General features: G+C 50.8%; 1 protein-coding gene across 5 annotated transcripts in view; it reads right to left on the minus strand.

Annotated features, from left to right (window-relative positions):
- The window catches only part of MYPN (myopalladin), a 2,601,563-nt gene that overhangs the window by 1,916,147 nt on the left and 658,561 nt on the right, over positions 1 to 26,855 (minus strand). For all 5 annotated transcript variants that reach the window (XM_085603535.1, XM_085603537.1, XM_085603533.1 and 2 more), the window contains one exon: positions 23,735 to 23,806. In XM_085603535.1, coding sequence (XP_085459661.1) covers positions 23,735 to 23,806 — 72 coding nt within the window. The remainder of the gene's footprint in view (positions 1 to 23,734; positions 23,807 to 26,855) is intronic.

The following is a 26,855-nucleotide window of genomic DNA, read 5'->3' on the forward strand; positions in this document are numbered from 1 at the left end:
CCACCTGGCCCCTCTGGTGTCCAACGACCTGCAGCACCTGCGTCAGGTACAACGGGGCCAACCACCACCCCCACTCCTGCCACATCCCAGGAGACACCCAGGATCCCTGCCCCACCACCACAAAGCAGCCAGTCTGTCCAGGAGGGACAAGGTTCTCCGGGCACCCAGGAGGAGGCAGGCAACACCGCAAATGCCATCCCTCAGGGGTCCCGGAGACCCGATGTGCCCACAACGGCAGGCCAGGCGCAAGTGGGCAGGGGTGGTGGGAGTGGAGGACGGCGGAGGCGCCAGCCTGACCAGTTGGCTGGGGAACCGGTATATTCCCATGTCCGAAACATCCTGGACACATACCGGCAGGACACCACGGGCATGGCCCAGGTTGTGTCCGTCTTCGAGGGGATCAAGACCCAGCAGGCCCAGCAACATGCGGAGCTACATGCCTGTCTACTGCAACACCAACGGAGGATGGAGGACATACAGGCTGAGCTCGTGACGGTGTGCACGGGAATTCACAGTACACTCCGTCGGATGGCCGACAACATGGGCAACCCTCCCTATGCCAGAAGGCGTAGAACATCACCACCCACAGGGAGGGATCAGGAGGAGGAGGAGGAAACATCCGATGGAGCATCCCAAACATCGTCACGGCCTGCTTCTGAGGGTCCCCGCAGGAGGGCGGGTCGTCCACGGAAAAGACCGTGAGGGTCGGCGCTACAGCACCATCTCCCAGGACACCTGGCCTGGCACCTGGCCCACTGGAGCAACAGCAGCACAGCATCTAAAGACATTCTCTGCCACATGGCCTTGCTGGTCACTGTCTGACCAATGTTGACAAAGACTGTGGCATGGACTCTGAGGATTTCAAATGGCAAGGACACCAACTCCCCTAGTGAACTTTGGATTCCACACACCCGGAAAGCCCCTCATGTCAAACCCCCCCCCCCCCCACTAAAATAAAAAGTCACACCATGAAGAGAAGATGCCTGCTGGTTGCATTATTACCTTACATGTGTCTTGTAAAGTCTAAACATGCCTGAGTTCTCTTTTGACTTCAACCATCCACACCCTGGGGCCTGAGTCTGGCACAGGACACACATGGGTCACAGTGTATTAGGCAAGACAGACATGGAGCACCATACACACCCGTGATGGGCCCAACCAGCTGAGGGGGTGGCCGCACAACCGTGCCGACAGACATATTGAGTACAGCAACAGTCATGCGCAGAGGTCAGGGATCATGTTGAGTGCCCTGGGGGGCACCCAGGTATGTGTAGACAGGTGGCAGAACCATGTCCTGCAAGCTTGAGTCCGGTGGATGCAGAGAATGGTGGCCTGGCCAACGTTGGATGCATGGGGATGGCACATGTCACAATACCCACACAGTCATGGACATCATGCACAATACACAGTCTAATCCCACACAAACAGCTTGCATCTTGCTACTCGACACATAGACACATAGCCACTATCACGGAAAACCATGCCAGACATGCCGGATGCACCGTGGCAACACACCAGCATTGACTGAGAAGAGGCACCTTGGAGGCATAGGGACACCTTTATTAGTCATGTATTCGGGATTGCAGAGCCAACTCGAAGTACACATGAACAGTTCATGTGGAGTAACATGTGGGTCCAACACTGGCACCCCCCTTCTGCAGCACAAATGCGTGATAGCCATGGAACTGGCACACAAGTGTCGGCTAACAGCTAAACACCCCCAGCTGCTCACGGAGAGCCTGCCAAACACCATTGATCCGCTGATGTGGAAGTCCCACAGCATGTCAAGCCAATGCAAACCGTATGTGTCCGAGGGCAGTGTTACACACATTGATGCCATCATCACATTCCACAATCCCATCACTGATGACTGTCAACAAGTCTGACCATCTATTCAGGTGTACCCAGCTGCATGTAATGTGTACCATGGTGATGCAACATGTCTGCAGAGGAACCAAACATCGACAGGGGCAGTGTGCATACATCGTGAACAACTGCCACACCCAATACACCCCTGATGCATCCCTTACCCTAAGGAGACTTCCAAACGTGTCCGTGCCTGTCACGCTGAGTCAGCACACGATGACGTGTCCATGAGGAATAGCAGTGCCACAACAATGCAACCAGCAGACGGCATGCGCAAGTACCTGGGGAAGAGAGACACACAAGAAGTCAGCCACAAAAAGCACAGCCACTTGCATGTGCATGTACTCGACACATGTATGGATGACAACATGCTAGGTCACAATTATGACTGGGGAAATACATCACTGGCACCATCACTCCAGTGACACACCCACACACACCTCTGACTCACGTGCCATACATGCAGGTGGAGACACACATCGCAACACATGCCACACGGGGACCAATGCGTGCACACTCAGACACTGGTACTCACCACTAAGCAAAGAAGTCGCGTATGAGCCGAGTCCGGATGTCCTCTTGCGGCTCCACATCCTCCACATCACTAGCCCCATTGCCAAGCCCTTCGTCCTCCACGGGTGGATGGTCCTGGTCATCTTGATCCAGGATGAGTGGCACAGCTTTCTCAACTGCCATGTTGTGCAGCATGCAGCAGACCATGAAGATTTTGCAGACCTTCGCCGGGGCATATGGGAGGGCGCCGCCGGTCTTGTGGAGGCATCTGAATCGGCTCTTCAGGAGGCCAAACGTCCTCTCTATCACTCGCCTTGTCCGGCCATGGGCGGTGTTGTAGCAGGGCTGGGCCGGCGTGATGGGGTTGCGGAGAGATGTGATCAGCCATGGCATGTTGGGATAGCCAGCGTCCCCTACATGGAAAGCACATGGACATAAGCAGGACAGGAGAAGCGGTCGTGCTGTAAGTCTACGCAAAATACAGGACAGACAGAGTGTACCCACCAACAACACATGCTCGTTCGTTGCGCAGCTGCATCATCATTTCAGGCACCCTGCTACGCCTCATGATGTAGGCATCGTGTGCTGATCCTGGAAAACGAGCACAGACATGTGAAATCACCATGTTGGACAGACACACCACAAGGGCATTGATGGAGTGGTAGTGCTTGCGATTCCGGTACGCTACCTCCTGTGCCTGTGGTGGTACCAAAGCCACATGTGTCCCATCTATGGACCCAATGACATGGGGCATCCCTCCCAGGGCATAGAATCCACGCTTGACCCCAGTCAACATTTCAGGGGTAGGAAAATGGATGAAGTCATCCAGGTGAATCAACATGGCCTCTAAGAAATCATGCAGCACACGGCAGAACATGCTCTGGGACATGCCACCAACATGAGCTATGGTATTTTGAAAGGTACCCGTGGCTAGAAAATGTAGGGCTGCCATTACCTTCAGCTTGGGTGTCAGTGCCGTAGGATACCTGTGCAGCGGTTGCAGGTGTGGTGCCAGTCTCGCCGTCAAATCCAGAATCAACCGTTGGGGGAAGCGGTAGCACCGGATACAGTCATTCTCCCGCATGGCAGCCAAGTCCGGAATTGGTCGGGGAAGAGGCGGCGCTCTGCAGTAATTTTGAAGTGACAAGGAAGAGTGAGTGCACCACAACAACAAATTATTTGTACTGAGCACATGTTAATCTGTCTATACACATATGCTACATACGGAGTCAGGTATGTGCCACATGCCCTGGACACGTATGGCTGCCAGGTGACACTCCTACCAAGACCCAGCTACACACGGAGATTGTGAACCTTCACATGCCATGGCATGGGATTAGCTGTGTCCCAGTGCAAGTGAACAGCCAGACGCAAGACAGGAGTGACATACATCCACACATCAGCAGAAGTAGGATGTCGATTGCAGAGACTGGTAGCGGAACACTAGAGCCACAGGTCACATGACATTACACTAGGACAGCCCACACACCTTGCCATGAAGGTGTACATGTCATGACTCACCACACATTCATAGAGAGGATGCAGACATGTCCTTGTTACGCTACTCCGTGTCCCATGCATACATACGCACCTCACATCCGATACCACATGTGGCATGGTGTGCGGAACAGTGTGCAATGTCAATCTACACACAGACACATGTTGGTTGCTGCAACAGCTGCAGCTTTTGAGGGAGCTCCAACATCAACCTAATGGGAACCCCCCACACATACATGACATAGTCACATCGTGCACCGTGGGTAGTGACATGTCAGGTGTGGTAACCCCTGTACCGGGCCTCAGGGGACACTTCCGTGTGTTGGTGTCTGTGCCATGCCAGTGACGCTCATCCCAAGTGTGCAGTACGACATGCACACATGTCAAAGGAGTCAAGGGCATGCCTGGCACACATTGCACCGTCACACATTACATGTGTACACATCTCATCATACATCTGGTGCCTTCTCGACTCAGGAGTCATGTGCCACATCACAGCCTTTCACACCTGTGCCCCACACATGTAGTACTGCCCAGACAATGCCTTGATGTCCATCCATGGACAAGTATGTCAGCCCTATTCCTTCCTGTGTGCTGCCTGTCACCACTGTGATGTGTGAAAACCACCGTACTGCTGCTAAGAGGGCCTGTGTACGTTCCCATATCACTATGGGAGTGCTGCCGTATGTGTACCCATAGTGATGGTGAGCGTACAGGCATGTGTACGGTCAGTAAGTACGCATACGCAAGAACACCCATAGTGGTATGGCCCATACACGCGTGCGTACGTTCACTATCACTATGGGTGTCCTCGCATATGCGTACTCGCAGTGGTACGGCCCGTACACATGCCTGTACGTTCACTATCACCATGGGTGTCCTCGCGTATGCGTACTCGTAGTGATAGTGAGCGTACAGGCGTGTGTATGGTCCGTCTCACTATGGGTGTTCTCGCGTATGCGTACTCATAGTGATAGTGAGCGTACAGGCGTGTGTACGGGCCGTACCACTACGAGTACGCATACGCGAGGACACCCATGGTGATAGTGAGCGTACAGGCGTGTGTACGGGCCGTACCACTACGAGTACGCATACGCGAGGACACCCATGGTGATAGTGAGCGTACAGGCGTGTGTATGGTCCGTCTCACTATGGGTGTTCTCGCGTATGCGTACTCATAGTGATAGTGAGCGTACAGGCGTGTGTACGGGCCGTACCACTACGAGTACGCATACGCGAGGACACCCATGGTGATAGTGAGCGTACAGGCGTGTGTACGGGCCATACCACTACGAGTACGCATACGCGAGGACACCCATGGTGATAGTGAGCGTACAGGCGTGTGTACGGTCCGTCTCACTATGGGTGTTCTGGCGTATGCGTACTCATAGTGATAGTGAGCGTAAAGGCGTGTGTACGGCCCGTACCACTACGAGTACGCATACGCGAGGACACCCATGGTGATAGTGAACGTACAGGCGTGTGTACGGGCCGTACCACTGCGAGTACGCATACGCGAGGACACCCATAGTGATAGTGAACGTACGCACGCGTGTACGGGCCGTACCACTATGGGTGTTCTTGCGTATGCGTACTCATAGTGGTACGGCACGTACACACGCCTGTACGGGCCGTTGCTATGCATTTGGGGTGCCCTAGGGCCCCGGAACGCACCGTACCTGTGTGTGAAGCTCAAATTTACATAGGGGACACATGAGGGACAAGTATTAAGGCCTACATGCATGCTGGTTGTCATGGAGACCAAGTTTTAAGTTTGAATTTGTTCTGGAAGGTGCACAGCAGAAGTCAGTTGGAATGATTCTACTTTGTTGCAATGTGTTTGTGGGGTTGACATCATGCTGAAGAAAAAAACACAATAAGAACCCACTGACTGTGCTAGGTTTGAAGGGATTGGAGGAAACATAGGATGCAAATGTGAGTGACCAATCACTCTGTACTCCTGTGCATGAAACAGGACAGCAAGGCAGATATAAGGCAGCCAGGTCCCATGAGGGATCACTTGCCTGCACATATTTCGATTCTACCACACTGCTGCTGCTCCTGATTCCCTGGAACCATGTCAAGGTCTGTGGAGAGGTCACAGACATTCACCCAGGAGGAGAACCTGGCATTGCTGGATGTGATCCTCCCACAGTACCCCCTGCTGTATGGGTGACCAGGGTTTCAGGTGAGTGCAGAGGCTACTAGCACAGACTGTGTCCCTTTTTTGTGACTGTGACTTCTGCCATTGTGTCCAGGTGTGACACACATGCTATGTACTGTAGGGGGGTCCCAGGGGGGAATGCCTGATGTCTCCCAGCCAGTGCCCAGAGTCAGGAGGGGTGGGTGCAGAGTCCTCCCAGCAGTGCCCAGACGCAGGAGGGGTGGGTGCAGAGTCCTCCCAGCAGTGCCCAGAGACAGGAGGGGTGGGTACAGAGTCCTCCCAGCAGTGCCCAGACGCAGGAGGGTTGGGTGCCTATCACTCCCAGCAGTGCCCAGACACAGGAGGGGTGTGTGCAGAGTCCTCCCAGCAGTGCCCAGACACAGGAGGGGTGGGTGCCTATCACTCCCAGCAGTGCCCAGACACAGGAGGGGTGTGTGCAGAGTCCTCCCAGCAGTGCCCAGATGCAGGAGGGGTGGGTGCAGAGTCCTCCCAGCAGCGCCCAGACACAGGAGGGGTGTGTGCAGAGTCCTCCCAGCAGTGCCCAGACGCAGGAGGGGTGGGTGCAGAGTCCTCCCAGCAGTGCCCAGACGCAGGAGGGGTGGGTGCAGAGTCCTCCCAGCAGTGCCCAGAGACAGGAGGGGTGGGTGCAGAGTCCTCCCAGCAGTGCCCAGACGCAGGAGGGGTGGGTGCAGAGTCTTCCCAGCAGTGCCCAGAGACAGGAGGGGTGGGTGCAGAGTCCTCCCAGCAGTGCCCAGAGACAGGAGGGGTGGGTGCAGAGTCCTCCCAGCAGTGCCCAGACGCAGGAGGGGTGGGTGCAGAGTCCTCCCAGCAGTGCCCAGAGACAGGAGGGGTGGGTGCAGAGTCCTCCCAGCAGTGCCCAGAGACAGGAGGGGTGGGTGCAGAGTCCTCCCAGCAGTGCCCAGAGACAGGAGGGGTGTGCAGAGTCCTCCCAGCAGTGCCCAGACGCAGGAGGGGTGGGTGCAGAGTCCTCCCAGCAGTGCCCAGAGACAGGAGGGGTGGGTGCAGAGTCCTCCCAGCAGTGCCCAGACACAGGAGGGTTGGGTGCCTATCACTCCCAGCAGTGCCCAGACACAGGAGGGGTGTGTGCAGAGTCCTCCCAGCAGTGCCCAGACGCAGGAGGGGTGGGTGCAGAGTCCTCCCAGCAGTGCCCAGAGACAGGAGGGGTGGGTGCAGAGTCCTCCCAGCAGTGCCCAGACGCAGGAGGGGTGGGTGTGATGCACAGTGTGAGCCTTGATAATTGATTGTGTCTTTGCCCTCATTCCACCTGTGTACTTTCACTGGCACGTACTGCTTTTGCCCTTCCCCAGAGGAGTATGTCCCTATGGCAAAGGTGCAATGCGTTGGCTGCATGACATGCCTTGTTGTAACCAGCTAATTTGTTTTCATATGTGTCTCTGTGACATGTTGCAGTTGTATTGGTGTAGTGTCACTTGTTCATCCTCACAGGTAGGCGCCTCTGCCAAGGAGCAGATCTGGCTGACCACCGTCAGTGCCGTGAGGAGTGCGGAGGGTCGCAAACGGCACCTGTCCCAGGTGAGGAAACGCTGGCAGGATATCCAGTGCTGGACGCGGAGGATCGCACGGGTCCTGCTGGGGGACTCACCTGAGAGCCATAAGAACCGTGGGCGCCGCCGTCTCTCCCACATCCACAAGCGTGTGCTGGCGGTGGTATTTCCAGACTTGGACAGGCGCTTACAGGAGATGCAGCAGCAGGAAGGGGGTAGGTACATGTGTGTTTGTTGTGTTTCACCAGCATTTGTAAGTGCACTGTTCCATGGATACACTGCCAGGGTTTAATGGTGCTGTGCAGATCCTGTTACCCACAGTATTGCAGTGCTCTCCTGCCTCCCTTCCCCTCCTTGCAATGTGTTCCCTGGTCTGTGTGAAGTCACTCCGTCACAAGGTTATGTAGCCTGGCACCTTCTCCATGTGTACAATGCCTGCAGCAGCATGTGTGGGGGTGGTGTGTAACAGGCTTTGGGACCTTGCCTGTGCCCTGTCCAGTTCTGGTCTTGTGGGTTCCATGTCAGTTGGCACTAATGCTGAGTCCAGACATGGGAGTTAGTCTCTCAAGTGTGAGGCCTTACAGCACGCATGTCCTATGTGGTGGCCTGTGACATGATGTGCATGAGTGTGCGGTACGCATAGTGCGGGGATGTTAGCGTGTGTTGCAGTCATTCCCATTCAGGAGCATGGAGTTGTGTGGCCACTACTGTCCCCAGGGGCATATTTTCCTAGGTATCATGTGTGTAATCCGAATATGTCGACAATCTCTGTGTCTACAGCATAGGTTGTGCTCTGTGCCATTGTCCCCTGGCCAAATGTATATTGACATGAAATGTAGTACAAGTGTCCACTGTACAGCCTGACCTGATTTTCCTTGTTCATACTCACGGTGGACATTGCCTGTGTGTCTGGTTACAATCATCTGATGATGCCCATTTGTACATGATTATTTGGACAGGCGCACCTTGGGTATTTTGTGTGCAATCTTGAATTGTTGCATCCCATGTGTATTTCACCAAGACTAAGGGATGTAAGTGCTTCCTGTGTCTCCAAATCATTGTCTCATGTAGGGGGTGGGTGGTGCGGGCATGGCCTTCATGTCACAACCTGATATCTCCTTGCTAGGACTGGCCAGTGTGTGATGTTTGTCTGGACATGCACTCAAGGTGCAGTGAGCCAGTCATGGTGGGCATGTTTTCAGTATAACCTAGGCTGCATGTGCCTCTTGTTCCTGGATATGGTCCCTGCTCATTCCTATGTCCTGCCACGCTGTGTGGTGCAGATGCAGTGCTGGATTGTCCCCAGGGCCTTGCTCCTCAGTCAAAATTCCATTCCATCTCATTTGCTATTGTGTCATGTTCTGCATAGTTTTTCAGTGGCATGTGGGTCAAACAACTGTGTCTTGCATGCCCTACATATGTACCTTGTTTTGTAGATGTAACTCTTCTTTTGTTTCAGGCTATGCACTGTAACCTATGTAGATTGGACTCATGTGACATATGTATACAGGTGTATGATTAATTTCTGTCTCTTCACCCTGCCCACAGCATCGTCGGGGGACACAGAGGGAGACATGGGCACAGACGGAGCAGAGGGACCGAGCACCAGTGCCAGCGGTGACATCGGGGCTGGCACATCAAGTGGGACTGAGGCGGAGGAGAGTGAAGCCGGGGACCTGTCGACTGGCACAACAGAGTATGAAGCTGACGGGTCCGAGGATGATCTCTCCGAGTGGGCGGAGGCTGCACCACCATCTGACAGCGGCACAACATCGCACCCCGCCCCCTCCATTGCCATCAGCTGCCTCCCACTTGCTCGTGTCCCTTCCCAACGTGCCCGGTCACCACATGTCTCCTTCCTGCCAGGCACCGCACCCCCTGCCCCTGTCTCCACTGCTGCCGCCAATGCCGAGTCTGTGGACATCCAGCGGCAGTTGCAGATAGGTCAGGCTGCGATCCTTAATGTCCTCCATGGCCACAGCCAGGTCCTCAACAACATGGAGGCATACTTGGAGGGCATTCATTCATTGCAGGCTGACCAACGCAGCTTGCTGAGGTCGATAGACTCAACACTGACTGCAGCAGTGGGTCTCCTGCAGCGCTACGTCCCACCCCCTACCCCTGCCCCATCCACACTTCCCACTCCCATGCCTGTCCCACGTACACCCAGACGTCAGCATGCACCCACCACAATACACACAGGCACCACACCAGCAGGGAAGGTCCACCGCACACCTCCTGACACGCACACACAGGGTGAAGTAGGCACACCCACTGGGTCGGGGGGCAAACGTGTGACACGCAGCCAGAGTGGGAGTCCGCATTCCACCAAATCCACTCCCTCCAAATCCCCTCCCCTCAGCTCTCCTGGCCACATCCCCCCCAAAGACTCCTTCATGGCCGCTCTGTCCCTGAGCCCCACAGTGACACCACCACGCAAGCGGTCAAGGAAGTCCCCGGTCAGGGTGGTTGATTCCCCCCCCCGTCCACACCCTCCCCCAGTCGCGCTGCGACCCATCCCTCTGACCCCTCCCCCTCCTTGGGGCCTGTGGTTCCTTCGGGTGCAGGGGATTCCCTGGAGGACCTTGCTAAGGTGTGCAGCGAGATCCTGGCCTCCGCCTTTGGCCCTGCCCCACCCCCTGTGGTGGAGTCCTCCATCCCTGCACCCACGACGCCTACCCTTCACCCTCCTGTCCCTGCGGTGCCTGGTTCTTCCCCCCCACATGATGCCCTCACCCCTGTGGAAGACGACGGAATGTAACTGTGCAGGCAAGCTACGGGGACACGCATCCCACTGTGTCCCCCATCCAGCTGTGACTTCTGGACTGCCCTATGGGCTTTGTAAATATTGAACTCCCTACAAACAAGATTTTTTGGTTCATGCTGAATAAAGCAATTTATTTTTTTCCCCTTGGAACACTACTGCTTTGCTGGTATTGCTGTTGGTGGGGCTGCTACATGGTTTTGGGTGGTGTTCATGTGTTGGGTGTGTGGGAAATGTAGTAGTGTGCTGGTCATAGGGGGGACCCTGGGATCTGTGTGCCATCACACGGTGTTAGCTAGGTTTCTCTGTTCATGTAAGCAGTTGCTGCATGGTGAAATTGTCCAAAGGTGTATTCCTTCCTCTGTGTACCCTGACATCTTCCCTGCAGGGTGTTCCCAATATTTAGCGCTGAGCTGTGTGTACATTGGCTGGGTGTGTGACGGACTCCTTCAACTTTGCACATGCATGCTGAGCGATGTCTCCACCTGCATCATTCGTGGCATCCTTGGTAGTCATTGTACTTGTGTATGTGGACTATTGACATGACTTCATGTGGACATGTTTTCTTTTCTGCGCTATGCATGCGTATACTCCCAGCCTCGCACACATGTGTTACATGTACTGCAGGGTCTTTGTGCACCTGACAGAAATTTGTGGCCATGGTATCTGTGGCTACTTCACCCTTTGCGTTCCATGGGCACTGCTGGGAGTGATAGGCACCCACCCCTCCTGTGTCTGGGCACTGCTGGGAGGACTCTGCACCCACCCCTCCTGTGTCTGGGCACTGCTGGGAGGACTCTGCACCCACCCCTCCTGTGTCTGGGCACTGCTGGGAGTGATAGGCACACACCCCTCCTATTTAACAATATGTACGCTTAGAACATACACGTGTGTGGGTTCGCTCCATGGGGGTACGGTTCGTACTTACACTGTTGGGGTGGGAGTAGGCTCCATACATGCGTGGGTGGGGTACGGGTCGTACTTACACTGTTGGGGTGGGAGTACGCTCCATACGTACGCGGGTGGGGTACGGGTCGTACTTACACTGTTGGGGTTGGGGTACGCTCCATGCATACGCGGGTGAGGGTACGGGTCATAATTACACTGTTGGGGTGGGGGGTACGCTCCATGCATACGCGAGTGAGGGTACGGGTCTTACATACACTGTTGGGGTGGGGGGTACGCTCCATACATACGCGGCTGGGGGTACGGGTCGTACTTACACTGTTGGGGTGGGGGTATGCTCCATGCATACACGGGTGAGGGTACGGGTCGTACTTACACTGTTGGGGTGGGGGGTATGCTCCATGCATACGCGGGTGAGGGTACGGGTCGTACTTACACTGTTGGGGTGGGGGTACGCTCCATACGTACGCGGCTGGGGGTACGGGTTGTACTTACACTGTTGGGGTGGGGGGTACGCTCCATGCATACGCGGGTGAGGGTACGGGTCGTACTTACACTGTTGGGGTGGGGGGTACGCTCCATACGTACGCGGGTGGGGGTACGGGTCGTACTTACACTGTTGGGGTTGGGGGTACGCTCCATGCATACGGGGGTGGGGGTACGGTCCGTACATATCCATCCCCACGCTATGTGATGCTTGTGCGGGCCGTACCCAGGCCTTTGCCACGTGGGTACAGCCGTCCCGCCATTATTGGGGTGATGTAGGTGTGGGCGTGGTACAACTCGTACCCACGCTCTTAAGGCGTGGGTACGGGACGTACCTGTATAGTTGTGTTGCCGGTTCGCATCGTCAGGCACTTCCGTTGTGGCGGACGCTGGATTTGCTGGACACGCCCCCACCCCCTCGTAGTGACCAGGGCATGGGGGTCAGGTATGTCCAGGGCATGTGTGCTGTGTGACTTTGGTGGTGGTTTTGTGGCCTGCCCCTGGTCCTGCCCCCCCCTTTCCCCCCCTCCCTTAGTTGTTCTGACCTTCTGCGGCGTCTGCGTCGGAACCTGTAGAGGAGGTCGACTGCTATGAGGGCCGGGATGACACGTAGGTTCGGATCCATGTCTGTCCGTTGCGTACAGGTACTCCTTGTTCGCGTCGTCCTGATTTCCCGGCAGTTTTTGGCAGCCGGAAAATATTGTCCGTGCGGGATGACGTCGGTGCGAATCGTAATTCCTGGTTCGTGAATGGCAGGCTGCGTGCGTCCCGACGTCACGTCGGCGCTTTCCCGGATCGCATTTGCATGTTTATTTTGGTCGGTCGGGGTTTTGTACGATTCGTACGGAAATTGAGTTTCCGTGCGAATCGTAATTCCATGTTTGTATATTGTTACGACCGGGTACGCGTCGGACGGAGAATATGCTCCGTCCGACGGTTCGTACCCGGTTTTTGCAGGATCGTGATCGGCACCTATATATGGACTTTAGCACCACTGACTCTCTGACACCTACAATGCAGCTTATCACCATTACTGTCATTCCCAAGCTGGGGAAAGATCCTAAGCACTGCTCCACATATTGCCCCATTTCATTATTAAATGTAGATGCAAAGAGCTTTATGAGTATTTTGGCTAACTGATTAGCTCCTTATATGCAAGGTCTTGTAGACCCTGACAAGATCGGGTTTATACCCAAAAGAGGTTGTAGTGACAACACCAAATGTCTCTGTCACCTTCTGGATAAGACACAACGTTCGCGTACACTGGCCCTTCTCCTCTCTATTGACGCGGAGAAGGAATTCGACCGAGTCCATTGGCCATATCTACGGGAGGTGTTGACACGTTTTGGTCTCAGCCCGCATTTTTGTCAGTGGGTCCAGTGTAGTTATGCCTCGCCCCAAGGCGATGGTAAGAGTTAATGGAATTTTATACCAACCTTCCCTATTGCTAGAGGCACTTGTCAAGGCTACCCCCTGTTGCCTTTATTGTTTGTCTTATATATGGAACCCTTTGCCGAACGGATCTGCAGTCACCCACAGATTTCGGCCATTGCCATGGGGGGGGCTGGACACAAGATCACGCTATATGTGGAGGAAGTTCTACTCATCCTATTGAATCCCTGTGCCTCTCTGACTGCAGTGAGGGGAGAATTAGCGGCCTTTGGGGGAGCCTCTGGCTTTAAAACCAATCTCCAAAAATCATCTATACTAAACCTCACCATTCCTGAGGCAGCCAGAGCTCAGCTGGAGGCTCACTTTACATTCACATGGGCAACACAGAGGGTGGGATACCTGGGGCTGCAGATACTCTCCACTCCTCACAAAACTTTAGAACATAATTATGCAACATTCCTGACGACCGCCCGCTCAGACTTGTCCAAGTGGAAAGGGTACGTCCTCTCGGATGGGCAATGGTCAAGATGACGCTCCTACCAAACGTTTTATATATCATGCAGACATTGATACTTCAACCTCCCCAGCAGACGCTGGATAAATCACAGAGTTCCTCAGGGACAGGAGAAAGGCAAGGATAGATAAGGCATACTCACCCCAAACAGCAGGAGGAGTTCTGGTCCCCAACCTAGTGTGCGGTTCTCAAGCGGCACAACTGCACTATATGGTGGAGTGATCCTGTCCTAGCACTCAAAAGCTCTGATGCTTTATTGACCAAGCAGTGCATATCTGGTAGCCGGGCCGGACTGCCAGTGGCTCAGAAGGGTGGGGGCCAGTTTTGGAATGGTGGAAGCCGTTTTTATTACGAAGGGCTGGTTTTTCAGCAGTGCTGCAATATCAGCACCTGTAACAAAAGCAGCAGCAGCAGTGTTCCCTACCAACAGGTCCCCCCCGCCCTCCCTCCCCCAGGGAAAAGTCTGACTTAATTGCCCAGGCTGCTTTGTATTCTCAGTCTGGCCCTGTCTGGAAGGTCCCATGGCTACCGAAGAGTCACCAACCGACAGGGGTGTATGTCTCACCGGTGCTCCATGCCACTATGGGGGTGTGGGACAAGGTACAAACTCAGAAGGGATTGTCGACTTCTATCTCACCCCAGACACTAATAATAGGGAGTCCTGATTCCCCGCCTCTCTACATGGTTCCCTCTTTCAGTTTTGGTAGGCACAGGGAGATTAAATGATTTGCCTAGAATCACATGATGCTGAGCCGACGCCGAGCTGGCAACTTTGGAGCTGGAGAACCAGGCTCGAGCCTCGGCTCAGCATCCTGTGATTTGGGGCAAATCACTTAATCACCCCGTGACTACCAAAAATGAATGTGTCCTTGTGTAAAATAACTGGTACTCATGTAATACCTTAGGGTCAAGCTATATATATCTGCAAAAAAAATACATGCTATCCGATCAGAGCCATTTCCCAGTTAGTCTAATTCTGCAAGCTTTCCGTTAATCTTGGTGAGGTGAGGCGAGTATGCATTAGCTGCGCTTGAAGGGTCTCATGATCCAAGAGAGTTTGGTCAGATGAGGAAGGCTCTGCAAAGTTAACGGTTTTAAAAAGGGAACTTGACTCAACCTACAATCTATCTATGCAAGCTTTGTACCTTATGTAAAGACAATTTTTAGGACCACAGCCAGACTAGCTAAGGAAAGAAACAATCTCAGGATCCAGCCCAAGGATTCTAAGGATCATGAAATCAAAAGTTGGGAGTGAACATTCAGAGTGCATGTGACTCGGACGTCTCTTGGAAATAGCCATGGGCATCTAATAGTAAACATAGCTAGTTAAACATGGGGTACAAAACATTCAGGAGACAGAGGCTGTTGAAATCGGGAAGAACATCAGGTTTCCTCAAGTGTTCTCAAGCACTAAGAGGCGCTTTGAGAGTGGGAGGATTTATTGTTAACCTTGGATTGATTTGGTGGAGGGGGTTAGGAGATTGTACTTCTAGAGAATTATGGTCAGAGGAACAAGAATGGAAAATCTTTCCACTGTGAAAGGAGTTGTATTATATAATCATCATTTTGTTGCCCCAGTGTGGAGGGGCCTATCATCCGATGCACAAGTTTTAAAAGGACGCTCTTTTGATGAAGCACTGGAAATTGTGCGTCCCTTGTCTTCCTGGAAATAATACTGTTGACCCTGTGATTCTCAGTAGGGATAGAGAAAGGTCTGTGTAACCCTGCAGTCTGTCTCAATGTAGTACAATGGTAGAAAGGAATAGCATTCCTTGGTTTAACAGCTACAAAAATACCATTCAATGGATCCTCAAAGAGCACCCTCAACATAAAATTCTGGGAAGGTTAGGTGGAGGGGACTGTCCGTGACTGAATCCATTACTGTGAAGGGCTCCTTAGAATGGTGGTCTCCATATATGGGGCCGTGCAATAAAATAAACAAAATATACAAGAAAAATTACTAATGCCTGCAGCCCAAGTCATTCTTATAGCTTTTTGGGTCTGGAATAGTCTGAATTGTCACACTTGTAGGAGTGTGATGGTTAGTAGTTGTGTTGGTACCATCATTGGTAGTGCTGAGAAGGGCAATGGGTGGTGTAAGTTCCAGTGGCCTCCAGACGAGGGCCCTGGCATTTGTTTTGTTGCAAATTAAGCACTGGAGCAGAGCAGCCATTTCTTCAAGTATATCTGAACTGCATTTTGGGAGCTATATCTCACAATAAGTGCCAAAAGATAATGAAACCCCTGCTGTCATACTTCACCACCAGAAACAATATGCCATGTATCCAGTTCACAAGTTGGCCGATATAGACTACGATACACAACAGTCAGAACTGTTACCTATTCTAAGAACATGTGAACTTCGAGTTACAAAATTACCTCTACAAAAAACAAACCACTCAGTTACCTTACTAACATTTGAACCTAGGGCCTGCGGGTTTACAGGCATTGTTGTGCAGAAGACACATTATCATTACTACAGTGAAAACTGAGATAGCAAGTTTCGTTTAAAAAACTATGCACAAATGTGTGTGTGCATGCATATTTGTATGCACTGTGCACAATTAGGATTTCTGCAAAGTGGAATACTCTTTTCCTGTATGCTTAAACAAAAGTGGTGGCACCATAGAAAATGCAGATGTTTGAAGTGCCTGGCCTCAAAGTGACTGCCTGTTCCTCGGAGCTCAGTGGGATGGGGTATCATGGTAGTTAGAAGAAAGTCACAGAGGCTCTGGGGGTCAGAATACTTTAAGAGGTCTGAGGCCCAGAAAAGAGGACAGATCTCAGTGTTCAAAGCATGACCCTCTGGCTAAGAAAGATTGTTTAGGGAAATATGAGGGTTAGCAGTGTGGGACTGAGGGCAAGCGGAAATGATTTTAAGGGCTATGTGATAGGATGCAGGAGTCTGTAGAGGTGTTTCAGTGGTTCTTCCCTCTGAGCTGGCATGGTAGGAATGAGTGTCTGAGGCAATGTGACGGACAATCAAGGGTTGTTGAGACTTAAGTGAAAGTCATTTGTACTGGTTAAGTGTCTCTTGGGTCCTCTGGCTAGTAGGAGGAGACTTATCATGGGCTTGGGCAGGGTGGGAATGCCTGTGGGATGGATGTGTAGCCGTAGAGAGAGTTTACCAAAATTAGCACTGGCAAAATGTGTTTGATCGCTGTCCGAAGGAAGCAGAGGTTCAATAGAGGGTGTAATGGCAGTGGGTGAGTAGAGGATATAAGTGCCACCTGAGGGTTTCTGTTAGTCAACTTATGGTCTCCAATGACTGACTGGGGTTGATGATGTCACAAGCCAGGGTCTCTGAGAGTGGATGATTATTAGCTTATGGTTTTCGAAGGCCTTATTGACTAGGTAGACCTTGAGCCGATCATGTTATCGGTACCACTTGGGGGGATGGGTTCTAACATGATTTATTGGAAATGTATGCAGGCCTGGAGATGGAAAATATGTGATTGTAATTCATAACTCTTTGCCTTTTGTGTGTTAACACTCCACTCCAAAGATACCTTGATGTAAATGTTTTCTTTTTACATATATTTTATTATTGTGAATATTGTTATTAACTCTATTAATAACTATATCAGTAATTGTAATTATATTAAGTACAAAAACAACAGTTGATGGACAGAATGCAGAACAATGTCATACATTCACCCCAGTACAGAGATCTGGGCCTAAATCCATCGTTTTTTTGCTCACCATGCCATTCTAGTTTGAACCCAGCCATATGCAAATCAGTCTTGACCCTGTGCCTCATGGGAACAGTCCAGCCCTGAACTGCCAAGCCAGGTCATCCCTGGACTGGAAATAAGCATCCTAGGACCGGTTTCGGGGTTTCACCCCTCTTCAGCCAGGATAGCTTGATTCCAGTGGCATGGAGAGCACGGGACCCACGTCTGGGCATACCCATCCCACTCGGGGTGTCAAATGCAAAAACAACAGTTGATGGACAGAATGTTTTTTTGCTCACTGTGCCATTCAAGTTGGAACCCAGCCATATGCAAATCAGTCACGACCCTGTGCCTCATGGGAACAGTCCAGCCCTGAACTGCCAAGCCAGATCCTCCCTGGACTGGAAACAAGCATCCTAAGACTGGTTTCGGGGTTTCACCCCTCTTCAGGAAGGATAGCTTGATTCAAGTGGCATGGAGAGCACGGGACCCACGTCTGGGCATACCCGTCCCACTCGGGGTGACAGATGCAAAAACAACAATTAATGGACAGAATGCAGAACAATGTGATACATTCACCCCAGTACAGAGATCTGGGCCTAAATCCATCGTTTTTTTGATCACCATGCCATTCCAGTTTGAACCCAGCCATATGCAAATCAGTCTTGACCCTGTACCTCATGGGAACAGTCCTGCCCGAACTGCCAAGTCAGGTCCTGCCTGGACTGGAAACAAGAATCCTAGGACCGGTTTGGGGGTTTCACCACCCTTTCGGCCAGGAAATCTTGATTTCAGTGGCATGGAGAGCACGGGACCCACGTCTGGGCATACCCATCCCACTTGAGGTAACAAATGCAAAAACAACAGTTGATGGACAGAATGCAGAACAATGTCATACATTCACCCCAGTACAGAGATCTGGGCCTAAATCCATCGTTTTTTTGCTCACCATGCCATTCCAGTTTGAACCCAGCCATATGCAAATCAGCCTTGACCCTGTGCCTCATGGGAACAGTCCAGCCCGAACTGCCAAGCCAGGTCCTCCCTGGACTGGAAATAAGCATCCTAGGACCGATCCCTCGCTCACTTTGCCACTGGATTCAAGCTAGCCTGGCTGATGAGGGCTTTAAGCCCAAAACCAGTCCCAGGATACTTGTTTCCGGTCCAGGGAAGACATGGCTTGGCAGTTCGGGCTGGACTGTTCCCATGAGGCACAGGGCCAAGACTGATTTGCAGATAGCTGTGTCTGAACTGGGGTGGCAAAGTGAGCGATGATGGATTCAACTCAGATCTGTAACTGGGGGTGAGTGTCTGAAAAGTTTCAGCGCTCCGTCCATCATCTCCTTGTGTTTGCTTTGTTCGCCCTAAGTTGGCATGGTATGCCCAGATGTGGGTCCCTTGCTCACTTTACCACTGGATTCAAGCTAGCCTGGCTGATGAGGGCTGTTAGCCCGAAACCGGTCTCAGGATGCTTGTTTCCGGTCCAGGGATGACATGGCTTGGCAGTTCGGGCTGGACTGTTCCCATGAGGCAAAGGGCCAAGACTGATTTGCATATAGCTGTGTCTGAACTGGGGTAGAGAAGTGAGCTAAAGAACGATGATGGATTCAACCCAGATATGTGATTGGGGGTGAGTGTCTGAAAAGTTTCTGCGCTCCGTCCATCATCTTCTTGTGTTTGCTTTGTTCGCCCTAAGTTGGCAGGGTATGCCCGGACGTGGGTCTCTTGCTCACTTTGCCACTGGATTCAAGCTAGCCTGGCTGATGAGTGCTGTTAGCCCGAAACCGGTCCCAGGATGTTTGTTTCCGGTTCGGGCTCTACTGTTCCCATGAGGCACAGGGCCAAGACTGATTTGCATATAGCTGTGTCTGAACTGGGGTGGCGAAGTGAGTGTGCCAGGTATGCATAGACGTGAGTCCTGGGTTCACTGTGCCACTGGAATAAAGCTATCCTGGCTGAAGAAGGGTGAAACCCCGAAACGGTCCTAGGATGCTTGTTTCCGGTCCAGGGAGGACCTGGCTTGGCAGTTCGGGCTGGACTGTTCCCATGAGGCACAGGGTCAAGACTGATTTGCATATGGCCAGGTCTAAACTGGGGTGGCATGGTGAGCAAAAGAATAATGGATTTAACCCAGAACCCTTAAAGGGGTGAATGTTTTGATTTGCTTTGCATTCCATTCATCAATTGTGTGTCTTTTACAACAGCGGCAGCCTCCACAAAAATCCCCTTGTGACTCCACCGCAACACAGTGGCTCGAGTCAGGAGGCCTTCCTGCTCGTTCTATCCTTCTCCTACTTCCTCTTAGCCCCTCATTACAGAGCCGCTAAGCGCGAAACTCCACTATCGGAGCTCGGAATACACGCAGAGCTCCAATGCCTGCAGTGCTTAATTTGTGCCGGTGCTTTCCGGTGCTTAGCACCGGCACCTAATTATCAGGGCCGGGTCTTCGCTACGGGACTTGGCAAGTTGGTAGTGGCACAGAGTGTTACTGTCGAACTTGTGTTCAACTACTTCTCGTCCACTGACTCCGTGGTACTGTCTTCTGCCTGCTCATCGACGTCGTCCGTCTCCCGACCCGAGTTCCGAGTCATGAGTCAGTCTGTCTGACTTCTTCTCAGTGATCTCTATGTTTGATACAGTGGCACTGGCAGCCCTTAGTTCAGTGTTTCCGGCCCAGTGGGCGGGACACTGAGTTGGGCTGATTTTGGTTCTCTGCAGGGGTTGGGGCTCTGCGTGGCAGCAGGCGCAGAGTTTTTCAGATTGATGATTGGGCACGCATTCCCCTCATTGCCACGCCCCAGCACGGCCGCATCCGACCACCGAGACATCGTGGTTCAAACGGCCGTTCACTGTCTTCAAGTTTGAGCGCGACCCTGCGGACATTGGCGTTGAGTAGCAGCCAGTACTGGTAACAGCTGCACCAGGTGAGACAGGGCCTGGTAGGCCTAATCAGTTAACATAATAAAGATTTGCAAGTGCGCAGCAGCCTAAGGCAGTGCATAGAGTCCCGAGTGAGTCATTTAGTCCCACGTCCCACTCAATGTGTACTGTCTGGTCCCATCCCACTCACTCCCAGCGAAGTGTGTTGCGGACGCGCCTGTGAGCCTCAGCCTGGACTGCCCTGGCTGATCCAAAAGGAGACAGAGATTCATGAATGAATCTCAAATCAAATCGGACTATTCTATATATGTTAATTGCATGGCAGCCCTTAGTTTGGTGTTGCCGGCCCGGCTCAGGCTGGATTTGGTTCTACAAATCTGCAGGAGAGGGGGGGTCACTCTTAACTAAACTAGAATCCAGAGGAGGCTCGAATTGGTTGCAGATGCTTCTGGAAGTGCACCGCTTGCACTTTCTTGGTGCAGCTGGCGGCATTCTAGGACCTCAAGCCTTTGTTAAAGAATTTCAACCTCCAATCTGTCCTAGGCCCACAAGCTGCGGCTGCCCCAGTCATAAGTTTGGCTCAGGGTAAGTGTTGCTGGTTCACTTGATGCTCTGCATTTTCTTATTTTTTTTTTCATCATGCATTGTTTTCCTGCTTTTCAAATAACGTCAATCATGAAGCAGAGTAAAGAATACTTTAGCGATTGTTGCAGGCTAGTCTCACTCTGTTTCCTCTGCCTTGACAAAGTAATTTTGTTTTTTAGCACCAACATGTTTATCGTATATCATAAAGGGAGTGCTACCCTTTGCAAAGGTGACTCTGCAATCCAAGAACTTTTCATTTTGACGGGTACACGTACACCCAAACGTTTATTCAGGCACATAGATTGTATGCTAACCTGACGTGATATTTATTCCTCCATGGGTTAGTGAAGTTAAAGCCAAAAATTGCAGAGCAGAAAAAAGAGGGGAACACATAATCTGATATTCAAAATGGTGTAATTCCGGTGGCGATAATCTTCCGAAACTCAGGGGTCAAATCGATGGACATCAGAATTCTTCACACAAGTGCGTGTGGCATAGAACTTTCTAGAGGTGCGACAGGTTGGGTTGGTAAATCGAGTGAGAGAGAGATGATGGATGATCTATTTTTGGAGACACTGATGTGGATAGACATGATGATGGGGCTTTATCGTTCAGTCAGTTCTGAGGTTGGGAGGAATTACACATAGATTGATTACTTATGGATAAGCAATTGTGGTTTGATGTCCTACTCGTCCACTAAGCTCCTTTTCCATTACACTGTTATTAGGAAGGGGGTATAGGTTGTTGATAATTGGAGGGACAGACCGGGGGGGAGGGTATAGAGTCAACTGACGTAGGGCCTTGAAGGGCTTCGGGTTCATTCAGCACATCCGGCCACTGGGAGGCAAAGTTCACTCCATCAGCTAGTATGCGCCGCCACCTCTAAGTTTGGCATCTTCCTCTGGCTTCTGTCTTGAACATTGTACCGTTAATGCCTGCATTTCAGGAGGTCACTGGCACATCAAGGGTGTCATGGGTTAGCAAAAGGCTAGCTTCAGTGGGGTTGGTTGGGCCTGTTACACTCCTTGGCCTATTTACCGCCACACCTGCTGCACTAATGATAATGGCACCCCCAAGCTTCCCTCCTCCGGGCATTTAATTCCTTAAAACTGTTGGGCCCTGTACCCTCCCTATCTTAGAACTCTGGCCCACTTTGCATTAGTGTTTTTATGGGTGCCATGGACCCTAATGGAAGCAAGCAAAATGGCTCCTGTATCCCCTCTTTGGTAGTAAAACAGCCACAAGTGGCGTGCATTGGTGTTATCACAACACTGGCGTCTGGCCCCACTGACGCTAACGTAAAACCAGGGACCCTGGACTAGGGCTGTGCCTCTGTGCCTCTTGTACTTTGTCTGGTGCTTTTATGGGGCCGGACCCTTCCCACAAAGGAGCCAGAAAGCCCCTTTGCAGTTCAGCTGCTTCTTTTACTTAGCACTGATTTTGTATTGAAAAATGGTAACGTGATTTCCTTTGTTCTTTTAACGTTTGGATTGTTCTACATTGTTCTGATTGTATATCAATGATCAGATGCAGCGCAGAGATGAACAACAATGATTTACACAGTTCAGAATCTTGTTTCTGTCTGTGGACCCTACTTCCGTGGTTCCGAAAGCTGGCTGTTAAGTGGCATTGACGAAGAAAACCTGAGTGATACAGATAGAATGAATATTAAAATAAAGAGGATATACACTCAGAATTGATGGGTTTGGATTTAACTGTCTGTAGGTCATAAATGAGCACGCACGCTCGGCCTATTATGGGGTTTGTCAGTGTTTATTACAAACCGGTGTCTTAACCTTTTAACTTTGAAGCATCCAGCACACATTTCTTCCCTTAACTTTAGAGTCGAACTGATGTCTTCAAAATGCCAAGGCTTGTTTTCCAATACGTGCTCTGTCTGAACTCCAAGCTGATTTTTTTCAGCTTGATTGAGCTTTTAATTAACAAGCCACATGCATGCAAATGGGATTCAAAGTGCACTGATGCAATAATGTTTTCTGATCATAGCACTGTTATTTCTTTCATTTTTAAGTCACAGAGGAATTGCTCAGATATGTGATCATAGGACAAAATGGATGCAAACCTGCTTCTCTCGCGGTCGCGTGACCGGTGCGGCGCCTACTCGGTTAACTCTCGGAATACTTTGCAGTTTTCTCTCCCAGTGCCGGCTCTTCCATCAAACCCAGTAGCACGGGTCACGGCGCTCCTGATTTTGGCCATGTGTGTTGTTTTAGAGGGTATCCAGGCCCTTGGGCAGGTGTGAGGTCCTTGAGGTGCTTATGTGGAGAACTAGGTCTTCAGCTTCTTGCGGACCTCAAGAAGAGAGGAGGTAGCTCTAATGTGTTTAGGCTTGTGGATGTGGCTGGTGCCAATAAAGGAAGTGGGTGGGACCACTGGAGGTTGTGGGCGGAGCCGAGGAAGTGGGTGTGACCTACTAAAAAAATGTGAGCACCTGCACTTCATATTTTACAAAGTAAGCACTGAGTGCCTGCATGCGAAGGGGAGGGGCGGAGCCGTAGGATCCGGTTCCACCGTCAGCAGCAGGACATGGGACAGCCGCTATGATGATGCTGTTTATCGGAACTGTTATGCTAGAAGTTGTATTGTTTCTGCCATGTTTTTGGTTTTGAAATATGCTATATTCATTCTGGTTTGTGTGATATTATGTTTGCTTTGCGCTGTTTATTTAAGGGGGTCATATTTGTAGAGCTGCAATTATGACGTGAACAACTTCCCATAATGCTACCAAAAGGTCTTCTTGTTATAAGATGTGAACTAGCTCTAAGACTCAACCACATTTAGATGTCCGCTGCTCCACGGGGAAATAGCTCTGCAATAACGTTCCCTTTGGGGCACTTGTTAAGTTCCATCAAGGCAATCTTCTATTAATCTTATATGATTATCAATTACTGCACAATGAAATGCAAAAGGAAATTTTGTACGGAATTACATTTGTTAACAGTTTACCTTTGTGAAAACAGGCGCTGCTATTAATTGTTTTCCATCCAGTCCTTGCAAATATTTGGTGAACTCTGGATTCTGTAATGAAAAGAACATATTCTAAGCATACACAAATAATATCTATGGTGCTCTGGCTGACATTGCTTCATTATTGATGAGTTATTAATAACATGTGACATTGGGTGGCTGTCCAACAGACTTCCAATTAATCCTTCTGTACTACAAATTCTTCAATGGGTGCTGTTTAAAAATATTTTAGAGACCGTTTATGGAATTCTCTGCCTCTGAGGTAGAAACTGAAATCCACAACGAATGCCATAGCAAATGTCGAAGCTGTTTGTGTCAGCCACTTGAGACATCACAGATATGTATAACTACATTAATCTTGAGACTGGAATCAGGTATTACAAATTGCCGGGTTATGTAACCCTCAAGGATTATTGCCTGAAATGTCATTAAGATTTGGTGATGGTATTTCATTTTTTGCACCAAATGAAATCCACTGACAATTAACAGAACATGTTTGGATGAGTAGCATAAGAAGTCCAGAGAGTGGGGTTAGGTCACAATGTTGACAGCTGGGGAGCCCTAACACAACACATTGGCACTCACTGGGACTTTTATTAAATTTGCAGTAACATCTGATTAGCACTAATGAGAATGTAAAGAGTGGGGGACAAAGAAATGACAATTAGGATGATGGAGATGCAAGTTCTACATTAAGAGCTTGTTACTGTCATAATCAAACAAGATTATGAGGGTGGGGGCTATGAGCTTCCATTAAATCTACTGCGTTATTTAGACGACTTAGAACCTTTGGAATCAACAAGAAGAGTCACTGGGGCAGCAAAGTTACCAGGGCAGGACTGGCTGTAGTGGGCACCGGGCGTTTCCCCGGTGGACCGCAAGGTTGGGGGCCGGGTTTGGGCCCCTGAGGGCTGTTTTTGTTACCGGGGGCCTGCAATATCGGCCCCCAGTAACAAAATCGGCCAAAACCGGCCCTTACAAACAGCTGGCTGCACCCCCTCAGCCCTTCGAGGGGGGCCGTCTGAGCAGTTTGCCAGGGCTGTTTCGTTTCTCAGTCCGGCCCTCAAAGTTACAGGTCTCTATGAAGTGGGTGAGTACTGTATGGTGGGGGTGGGAGAGACATCATGGTCAAAGAAGGCTAGTAATGCATTGCTAACTTACCAGTAATCTTCATTATTCTGATTATTGTTCCTCATTCCAGAGCTTACTAAATGAAGTGGGTCATCCCCAACACCTCTGGCATCACATGAACTAGATCACACACAAAGAAATACATTTGTGCAATCCTTTTCAAATAGGACGGGGGTGGGCGCACACTGCCTCACACTCCAGCACTCAGATTGCCCCGATGCATCATAATAAATTCAGTGCATGATAACACTTTCTTTGGAGTCAGGCTTTAGTTTTTCACCTTTGTTGGTGCAGCCAGTGCTGTGTATCTCTAGACACGTGTTTCAGGATAATTGTCCTTCTTCAGTAGAGGGCAACACTTTTTTGGGGGGCGCTGGAGATGCTGCCCAAAGTCTTCTCAGGTCTCTGTACCACTCGCTGGGCGTAGGTGCATCAACCAGAGCTCGTCATCTCGTTAGCTCAAGGGAGCCTTTTCAAATAGGAGGGGGGTGGACGCACACTGCCTCACACTCCAGCTCTCAGTTTGCCCCGATGCATCATAATAAATGCAGTGCATGATAACACTTTCTTCTGTGTCAGGCTTTTGCTTTTCACCCTTGTTGGTGCAGCCAGTGCTGTGTATCTCTAGACACGTGTTTCAGGATAATTGTCCTTCTTCAGTAGAGAGCAACACTTTTTTGGGGGTGCTGGAGATGCTGCCCAAAGTCTTCTCAGGTCTCAGTACCACTCGCTGGGCGCAGGTGCATCAACCAGAGCACGTCAGCTTGTTAGCTCAAGGGAGCCTTTTCAAATAGGAGGGGGGTGGGCTGTTTGAGGCCCCCTTGTCAGTGGGGCCTCAAACAGCCATGGCCAGATTTACTAACATTTCAAGCAACGTAGCGCAGCAAGGCAACTTGCTGCACTGCAATGCGTGGACAGGAAGACATCAGAAATGCTCTATGTTTACAAAGATGAGGCGCATTTCTGCTGCCTCCTTTGTCTACCGCACTGTGTGCTGCCTAGCACCAATGCAAACACCCTGGCACCATATTGCAAAGGTGCCACAATCCCTAAAGGCATTTTCATTTTTCTATGTGTGATTACGAATGTATTACACATAGAAAAAGGAAGTAACAAGGAGAAATAAAGATATTTTTCCTCGTTACACCTGGGTGTGGGAGGCGTACATTTAAACTGAAAGAGTTGTAAATCTGTGAATGCACCAAAGTCCATGAGTGGATGCATGGGAATGCCCACACTCCATCCATGGAAAGCCTCCCTGCCACAAGGTAACGCAAAGCAGCAAAATGAGCTGACTTGTGTTACCTTGGATTTACTCAACCACACAGAGCCACGCAAGGTGACATTGTGTGGCTCAGAAAATCCAAGTTAAGGGCATGTGCTGCTCTGCGCCGCCTTGCTTGATGCAAGGGGAACTCAAGCCCTTAGTAAATCTGGCCCCCAGTGTTTAGCTATAGCTCACTTGACCAATAACAAATCCCCACCAATCAATATCTTAGCATGTCTTGGCAAACCTTCCTCCTCCATTATTCCCCACAAAGCCACTCATGTGCAGAGGGTGACTGGGATGAGTAGAATTGCAGATACAGTCTGCTCTATTGCAGACCAATACTTCAGGACTGATGAACAAATCCATGCTACATTGAAGAAATATTCTTTTTGTGCCCCACATATCAAGCAGTTAGGGAATGGAATTGTCCCAATGCACTGTAGATGCAGAGATATTGTCGTACGGTTCCTACTAATTCAATAAAACTGTGCGTTAGGGCAACATAAGCTTCAAAACTATGGGGGACTGTGTCCTCTCATACCATCAGAATGCGTTGACCTAGTACTTGGCAGCTCACTGTGTACCATTAGGACCTCTGAACCTTACAAGGTACCTGATGGTATCTGCAACCTCATAACATGACAACCTTCATTTCTCTAAGGAAATTGTGGAAATAGATCCACCCTTTCATTGTTAATT

Source organism: Triturus cristatus, chromosome 1_2, assembly GCF_964204655.1.
Source record: "Triturus cristatus chromosome 1_2, aTriCri1.1, whole genome shotgun sequence".
Classification (NCBI taxonomy): domain Eukaryota; kingdom Metazoa; phylum Chordata; class Amphibia; order Caudata; family Salamandridae; genus Triturus; species Triturus cristatus.